General features: G+C 34.6%; 1 protein-coding gene across 1 annotated transcript; it reads right to left on the bottom strand.

Moving 5' to 3' along the window:
- Nucleotides 1-5,453: 5,453 nt before the first annotated feature.
- Nucleotides 5,454-6,533, bottom strand: LOC148958185 (uncharacterized). The gene has a single exon (XM_089112932.1). It carries the CDS (start codon nt 6,344-6,346, stop codon nt 5,891-5,893), a length of 456 nt encoding a protein of 151 aa, XP_088969058.1. The 5' UTR covers nt 6,347-6,533; the 3' UTR covers nt 5,454-5,890.
- Nucleotides 6,534-9,475: the final 2,942 nt, after the last annotated feature.

Genomic DNA, 9,475 nt, shown 5'->3' on the forward strand with positions numbered 1-9,475 from the left:
TGTTTATCTTTGAAAATAATTGTCTATTCTACTGTCTCACTCAACCTCATTGAATAACATCATTGAATCGGTAGGCTCTTAGTAGAGTGTTATATTCCTATCTACTTCACTTGCTGCATTGTCATGGTATGAAAACCTGATTAATTCCAGCTCTACCAAAGAAGCAATAGTTGACAGAACAAGTAAAGGAAAAAAACGTTATATTAATCATAGTATTACTCTCTTCGATATTTAGAACCGTCTTATTTTCTTAAATAGTTTGACTAAAAATATGCTGTCTCTTCACAAACTTATAAAATAGCTGACATTCTTATGCTAAATTTGAAATATCAGCAGAAGCAAATTTCGTAAAGTGTGGATAGAAAAAGAAAAGTTTTTATTTTACCTTTGGACTTCTTCATTCTGTGTACTTGGATTCATATTTTCTGAGCCTTCGTTATTGATAATTCGTTCAAAATCCTTTAGAATGTTCTTAATCTGTGCTAATGAATTCCTTCTCCTTGACATTGTGCTGCCTGCGACGATGATTATTCCACACAGAGCTAGAAACTTGAAAAGTTGTGGGAAAAGCATAGTTAGTTCTTAATCTTCTGAAAATTAAGCGTCTTAAGGCGTTAGGCTGGATAATCGCCTTGTGCTCGCTACCATCTGACTTAAATGTTTTAAATCTGTCACAGCCTATGTCTATATTCATGCATTTAGGGGGTCCTGACTTTCGTTAACCGCCCTCAGTTATTCTGTGCTGTGAAGCTTCTTAAGCAAAAAACAAACAGACAAATATTACAATGATCGCTAGCGTCATTAAAAGATAACGACCTCTGGCCAAACAGAGACTGGACATTTACTGCAATAATTATCAAACTCGAAGACGGAAGTGCTTGTAGAATTCAAGACATGTTCAACAGGTCATTTTATTAAGACGCGCACAATAGAAAGCTGTTTGATACAGATGTGATATCCTGACAAATGAAAACTTAATAATTACCACAAGCCAGTGCTTTTGTTGAAGTAAAACAGGTAACTGTGATTGCGATTGATTGCACAGGCGATGTTTGGTCGACAATTATACGTAGATACGAATACCAATCAGAGAGAAGCTTGAAAGCCATGAAGAGCACCCTTATGTAAAACTAGAGAAATGTGTTTTCACGCCTTGTCGAATAGTGTATACGACTGCTAAGTAGGATAGATTTCATGGAGAATAGATGTATTACTTAGCATATCTATTCAGTTAAAAAAGGTTTTAGTGTATAAATATTGGAAATGAGAGATTCTGCTTATCTTTGCCTGCCAATCATAAGCATAGCTTCGCTAAAATTGAATTTTGGATTATTAGAACGTGTAAATTATCTTAATCGAATAGGTAATCTAAGAGCTTGAGAAGCAATTATGGCAGAATGCAACTTAAAAATCTTTCAAAACAGGCAGCTTATATTGCTTATTTTTGATACTTCGAAAATTTGAGCCCTTGATTACGCTGTTCTCGGGAGACATTCGTGCTTTTAGACTAAAACAGATAAGGAGGGTTCTCAGGTTTTTTCATTGCAATTTGAAGTGTTTGTATGAGGGATAGTATCACTAATCTAGGCCTATGAAGCAGGTCATAAATTTGATGTCTTTCTAATTTCAAATTCCATGGTAGATAACACAATAAAGAATTAAATAAAACGTATCTAAGACTGCACTTATAAAGTATTTCGTAGATATCATTTGAGTAATTCCGAAACTTGAAGAGTTGGACACGTGATAAATTAATGTAAACTTATGGTCCGTTCCATCTGATCGAGAAACAAACAAAAATTTGAGAACAGAGCATTTCATATAATTACTTAAATATTATTGACCACCCCTAAAGCTTTATATATTCATCATTTTGACTTGGTACACAGTCTAATTAACCTCAGCTCTGAAAAAGTGGCTGACCATTTAACAAGCTTTTCTAATTCCTGTAAATAATAAATAAATAAAGGTAGAATAAACAAAGTTAGAATTGTGTATATTGAATTAATTTACTAACAAAATAAATATGCCAAAACTTCTAGAAGATGGTCTAGCACAATTTTAATCCATTAATAAACCCTTGATAACTGCACTTTAATCAGAAGTTAAGGCAAATATTCTCCCACTGCCAGGCATAAGGCAAATAAATAACTAGAAGCCAGGTATTAGGATAATAAAATATCTCTATAAACTGGTTGCTAGAAAGCTCTTGATCAAGCTTTCAAGTTTTATATGAGACCAGAACGGATTTGTTTGATATGAAATTTAAAGCAGCAGCAACATTCATGTTTACTTTATTCAAGGTCTATCTCACAATAGATGATGAAGATTAAGTCATTAACATTTGCTTAAAATGCTGTATTGGATAAATGCATGCAAATAAGAAGTCAGAAATATCAGAGGCTTGGTATACTTTCGGTCAAGCCTAAACGGTTCTTGAACATAGGCCATAATCTTTTATCAAATGTATCGTTATAGCCAAGGTTTGATTGATGAAACATTCAAGACAAGAATATACACATAACAATAAGAATTATTTCGAATAGAAGAAACATTTTTTCCCAAATAAAATATGTCATGAGATCTTGGTGATTTGATACAGGATTAGAACAAGTTAGTACGTTTTTTAATTAAAATAGCAGAGTGAATTTACGAGTACTACAAAAAGAAACAATGAATAGCTTGGTCTACTTGATCTGTTGTTTAGATAACGATTTTCAGGCTGTTAGCTGACTCCAGCTGCTCTCGTGTAATGCAATGGATTTTTGAAACTTATAACAACAACAACAAAAAATTTTATTTCTTTTTCCCGCAATGTAAATGCGTAGTGAATTCAGATGACTGCATCAGCAGATGTTGCTAAAGGAACTTTTGCTCCAAATTTCTTTTCACAAGGTTGTATATTCGGCCAATCAAACGAGAATGATGGCAAAGACTATCAAAAAGCCAACTCTTGTTTAAGAAAACGCTATTAGCAGATGATTTTTCATCCTCGGGTCTATCAAACATAACAAAATACTTACAGTTAATCTGCTTCTCCATAATGTCCTGGAATCTCTCCCGCTAACGAAGGCAAACATTTTCAGTTCACTTATTTCTTTTAGTAATAATTCAAATGCAAATCCTGACTGGTAATGATTTGTTTATCTTAGATTGCCATAGAGCATATTATGATGAAAATCAGTCGACTGTGGAAAATCCATTCACTTAATCCTTGCATCAAAACCAATCGAAAAACGTTTAGGTTATGTTTAGGATAAGATAATTCTACGGACTTTCATAAAGGATCGTTCGAGTCTTGGAGAACATGTGATTTAGCTCTTCTATAACTTTAAATTAACTTAGAAAATTGAAGAAAACAATACACCAACTACTCGGGCCCCAAGAGATGTGTCCCTCTCCAATTTATTTGCTAAATCCATTGTTACGAGTCATTGGTTTGTTCTTGCTCTAACCCTCTTTTCCAATTTACATAGTGTCTTATGATTACAGTATTTTATTTTCAAACAACAATTATGTAGAGTTTTTAAGCCAAAACATTTAAGTAACATTAAGTAGTTTACAGATTTGTATAAACAGCAAAGTAACATACTAGATGAAAGTTTGCATTTAAAATTTTACGATAATACAAAAACAGAATCGCAAGATGGAACTCAATGGGTTGGTCAGCTTACACTAGATTGCTCAAGCTGATGACTAGCAGCGGACTATGCCAAAAACTGGCAGGAAGTTATTCATTCTTGACACTGTATTATAGATCTTTCAATTATGACGAGCCTGTTTAAGGATTTTTTTAGTTTAAGAAGCTACAAACAGAAGATTTGTTATACATCTAAAAAGATTGCCAATTTAGTGATTGTACGGTCAGACACCAGCTGCTTTTTTCTCGTCATTTTCTTCTGCAAATTACCATGGATGCTGTTTACTTCAACCGAAAACCTTTGTTTTCTTGAGGTGGCAACAAATTATCCCTAATCGTTGCGTTTTATGCCTTGGCAGTACTGAACATGTTTTTTTTCTCATGATCCAGCAATTTTTCTCAATCTTTCATCAAAATAAACTACATTTTAAATAGCATCTAATAGAATACGTAATTGTTTAAAGATTTTACAGTAAGGGGGTGATTGGTAGACAGGGCCGGCGAAACGTATTTGAAAGTGGGGGGGGGGCAAAATATCAAAGTCTTGAAAGGACTAAGGAAAAGGCCGCCACCATGGTTGGTTGCAAGAAAAATTTTAGAATTATGGTGTCTTAGGGATGGCCAGAAACTGTATCTAAAATGATTGTTGACTGAAGGTGTCGCATAGTCGCGGCTATTGTGATGTTGACTTGAAATAGAAAAGTTTTGCAAAGTTTTAGAATAACCACTATCATATAGCTCGTAATGAAACCTTCTATAGATTTTAAAAGTACCCGAAATAAGATGGGAGAGAAAAATAAATGAAACATTAACGTTGAAATATCAACAGAAGAACTATCAACTAAAAACAAAAAGTTAAGCAATTTTGTACAGTTAAGATATAACTTTGTAACATCTGATCTTAACTTTTTCGGAAATGAAGTGCTTTAACAAAAATTTGAAATACCTTCAAACTGTGCTTGTCAAAATGAGTTCAAATTAAATTTATAATTGCGTGGATATTTTCTCTTTCTTAGTAGGAATGGATTATCCAAACGATCAAACTCTAAAGTTTTTTTGATGATAATTTTTAAGAACAAATCTGCCCTTACTTTATTTTTCATATCCTCAGAAAAGTTCTTTCCAGCTGTTTCTTTTCCTTCAACAGCTGATTTATCTCTTTTAAAATGTTTCTGGGAAAGTTTTCGTTAACAAATAGACCTTGTCTGCCAAGTTTAGGCAATGGAAAAACCGAAACTCCATCAATTTGTGCCAGCATTAAGTTATTCTGGACTAGGTTTCTCGGTCTATTTGTAAAGCCATACTTTTACTCGTTGTAAAACTTAGACCATGATCGATTTCTTCGATCTAATTCCCATATTCAATTTTATGAATGTCTTCTATGGTAAAGTCATAGCAACCAAGGTAAAGCTGAGGACGCATTTAAGAGAATATCAAGCAAAGTTATTTACAAAATCATGCTACATTTATTGCCGCTTTTGCCTAAAATTTTTCTTTAGCTCTGCAGAAAAGTGTGTGGGGGGGGGGGGCATGGCTTCGCCGGCCCTGGTAGATAATACTTTAATGCTCATGAAAAACCTTTTTACATCTCTGATAATCGAAAAAAAATTGGATAACTTGAAGAGAAAATGACAAACAGATAATGATACTATTCCATCTTGGATTGGTAAAAATCTTCAACTCTTTTTATTTTTCGAAAAATTAGGTTTTGAAAATTCATCATTTGAAAATTTTGTTTTAACATTACATTTTCAGTAGCCAAATATGCTCTGATAGCCATAAAAAAGTGTTGTTTGCTGCAAAAAATTGAACATTTCTCAGGGAATGTAGTATTCTTTATTTTGACTTATCTTATAACATCATACTTGCCTACGCACAATGATTATTTATGGATACAAGAAGTTTTTATACAAAGGATAACAATTTATTGGTTAACTGCGTTTCTTATGAACATTTTGTCCATGAAATTTGAATAATAGGTATCCTCTATCGCTACTGAAATCGTAATCCTTTAGCAAGAGACACTGCAGCTGTGATCTAAAGCATTGTTGTTTAAGTCAGTTTGAAGCTTCATAACCTTCCAGTGTCTGAAAAATCTCTAGCTTTTTCTGATTTCTTCTACAATAAATTTTTCATTACTATAACAATCTCAATACGTTTCATTCTCTTTTTGTTGCATGGTTCCATCCATTTGTGAAAGCAGAGTCACCAGCTTAGAAAAATCCATTGACTCTCGTTCATCACGTTTAATTAGCTTTTTACTAAGGAAACAAGAGGTCCTTTGCAAACATCCTGACCAGCCTTGACGCAATCTTGCAATTTAACTGGGAAATTCGTGTCGTTAATAAGGTCTCCTTTCCTAATCCATTCTTTTCCACCCTCTTCAGCACACCAGGCTAGGTTTATAACAACCGACATGCTGTAGTCCAGTGCTTCGTTTAGCTCCCCTTTAAGATCAAGACTGTATGAAATTGGCTTTCCTTCCTCGTAGCTAAGCTCCGGCGTCTTAATGAACTTTTTAGCCAGTGTCTTACTTGCTACATCTTGTTTCGTGGCATCTTCCAATGAAACCTTCATGCATGATCCTTCAGGTATACTTTTTACTTCATTTGGAAGAATGATGTTACCCTCGAGCTTTTTCCCGTCAAAATTAGCTGCTTCAAGCAGATGGAACAAAACAAGAGACAGTATCACCCTTGAAAGCATCTTCAGAGTACGATTAATCTTACCTGTGTTCAGATAAACGCGAGAATTGTAACGTTTTCTGTGTTATTTTGCAAACAAAGCCTATGAATCTTTAAGCTTTGAGTCGATTTCATGGTGGCAGCAAGCAGGTAAAGATCACTACGTTTCCCGAACCATAAACTTCATAATTCATGCATCGCTTACTCAATAGTCTTTTACCTGTACCTTTTTTAATGAAATGTAACGGCTGAAAGCTAAATGTAGCTCGCCATTTTGATATTCTGTTGTTAGAAAAAAATGATATTTTCGGTCCTTCAATTCAACACACTGTCAGTCATAGAGAAAATATTCAATGTAAATGCCCCTAGCTTAAAAAAACCATTCAGCTCAAAGATCAAACATTTTGAAAAGCTAGGGCAACAAATAGCATATTATGACTGTAACATCCAGAGTATAATATCCTGAGTTCCCACGTTTGATTATGTTTTCTGATAACGTTCAAAATATTTGAGAGAAAAATCAAATTTCCGTTAGCCGTGGTAAAGCAAACAGACTTAGCTGTCGCACAACATGTTTTCCACGTGCAACGAAACAATAGGCTTTTAATATCTCTACATCAAGCGCAATTTGTATGTGTGAAAACCTACAAATGACTAAAATTACTAAAAAGTCGACTACTAAAGCTTTTTATCAAAACAGGATTGTTTTTCTCAGAGTGTCTTTCGACATTTATTTCTTTGCTCCATATTTTCAATGACGTAGTAAAAAGACATTTGGATGAACGCCTAGGATTTCCATCGTAGTCAATCAATGTTTCCATCAAACCAACTGCAGGGCCAATGACCATCCTAGAGTACGTGTCTTGAAAACGCGGCAGCCTTTCTTCTCCTCTTGATACCAACTTCCAGAAGTTGCGCTTTCTTTGATGACCTCGTTGTCACGAACTTGACGTTTAGCGACAAGCTGTTTGCATATCTACACAAAAGGTTGGTGGGAAAGTCTAAAAAAATCGAAAATACTCATAAAGAATATGCATTTGCCTAAAAAGGTATAAATGGACAACCATTGTTAAAAGAAGCTAGGATGGTAAAATTATTCATGACTGTTTTTTGCAAAAGCCCAAATGGCTGACAATTTCCTTTAAGTCATGTCAAGATAGAATAAGACAATTCTATCTTAAATCTTAAAAAAAATCTCTCTGAAGAAATTTTGCGAAAGTTTTCTTTCGGCTGTACCAATATTTCAGTTTTCCTGACATTTAGTGAATTTTTTTCTTATTTAGAGTCTTAAATCTACATTTTGAAGTGATTTAATATTTTTGGGCCACTGAACTTCAAAAGAAAGGATAAGATAAAAAATTTCAACTTTACAACTTAACTTAGAACAAATAAACTTAACAAGCAGCGTTTCCTAAGAGTGAAGATGAAGCATTTATATTGGCAGTAAAAGCAAACATGGCCTGCATTCTAGTTGTGATGCTGCATATGTTGGCCTGCATTCTAGTTGTGATGCTGCAACGTCTAAATGTCAACAACGCAAAAGACAAAGGATGAGCAAGTTGGGGTCAAGCCTAGCGCACACAGCAGATTTTTGTCGCAAAAGAGAAATCTTTTGTCTTTTACGATAAAATTCTGTAGTGGGTGGGGTCAACATCGAACATTTTTTGATTTTGCGATAATTTTTGGGATAAAAGATGTTTGATATTTGCCTTTGATCTTTGCGACAAAAATATGTTGTGTGCCCTAGGTTTTATGAATGCAGATACTCAAACGGGGCGGATGGGCAAATAGCACAGCCCGAAGAACAAAAATTTTGCGTACAAAAATAATGGATTCGAAAGAATTTGAAGTGATGCTATCCTATGCATACCACAATATGTTCTCCTAGTTTGAATTTTCTTTTACAGCAAGATTCGGAAAGTTCTTTTTTTGCGTTGTTGATATTTAGACGTTGCAGCATCACAGCTAGAATGATAGTGATAGTCAGTGGCGAAGCTAGCCAAAAATTGTTGGTCCTGCTATATGGACAGGGCCACGCCCTTATTCAATAGGAAAAGCCCATAGACAAAAATTCCTTTTTGCAGATGAATTTTTTCTTAAATTCAGTAAAAAGCAAATTTTAAATCGATGTCTATCTTTTGAAAAATAAACCCATACTTAAAGACGACCTTTAGGGTGCTTACTTTTCAAACAAATCTATGTTAAATTGTAGTAAGCCTCTACAGCTGAAGTAAAAGTTCAAATTGGTGATAACTAAATTTGACGATAAAAGGGGGTAGGGGTGGCATTTGAAGTTGCATATCATATATTTGTGGTATTCCAGATTTTGGTCTTATAAACCTGACCATCTAGATACTCTATTAAAATAATTTTAATAAACAACAGAGTTTAAAGTCTGTAGTGGCAAGTTCACATATTCTGCAGAACAATTATTCTGCAGCTGATAAAGAGAGGTACAATTGAATAATGTGTCGCATTATCAATGAAAACAACTTTATTAGCCAAACCATTAGACGAGAAAACAAATCAGGTAGAAAAATGCAAATTCCGCTGAAATTGGTTTATTCTCCAACTCCAAACTTTCAATCACACAACAGTAAATTCAATTATGCTTTCATCGTCCTTGTCCAAGTCTAAGAAAATCTTATTTAGGCCACCATGATATACCGTGCCTCAAACGATCGTACGAAGGCCGAAATCAGAGTGCCTCATACAGCCAATTCTTGTTGTTTACATTTCTTTCTTGCGAACTTTGGACTCTTTCTTGTTACAAATAACATTTATGCAGCTCAACTGAGGCAAGTTTTGCTGTCAATAATAATATCATTGGTATTGCCAAAGCAAGCAGAAAATCCGCATTCACATCGCCTCGCCATAATACTTGAACTGGCCTCCTTGCTAGTATCTCATAGCAGAACGAGAATGCACAGGGCAATTCTTGCAGTCCTGCTCTCAGAAATAGCAGGACCAAAGGTTTTCAAAACAATGCTCTTTGACCTACGTAGGTGAACCCTCGACCAATCAAATCACAACTGCTTACGAAATGTTATGATGATCATTTCGACGAGGTCCTGCTCCCGAGATTGAGCAGGACTGCTCTTTGTTCTAGACTATTGTGAAGCAGGACTAAATTCACAAAAGCCCATTGTGA

This window comes from Rhopilema esculentum, chromosome 16 (assembly GCF_057945365.1).
Source record: "Rhopilema esculentum isolate cy_ngs chromosome 16, ASM5794536v1, whole genome shotgun sequence".
NCBI classification, from domain to species: domain Eukaryota; kingdom Metazoa; phylum Cnidaria; class Scyphozoa; order Rhizostomeae; family Rhizostomatidae; genus Rhopilema; species Rhopilema esculentum.

Coding starts and splice junctions, on each gene's coding strand:
- LOC148958185 (XM_089112932.1), bottom strand. CDS start 6,346: ATGCTTTCAAGGGTGATACTGTCTCTTGTTTTGTTCCATCTGCTTGAA.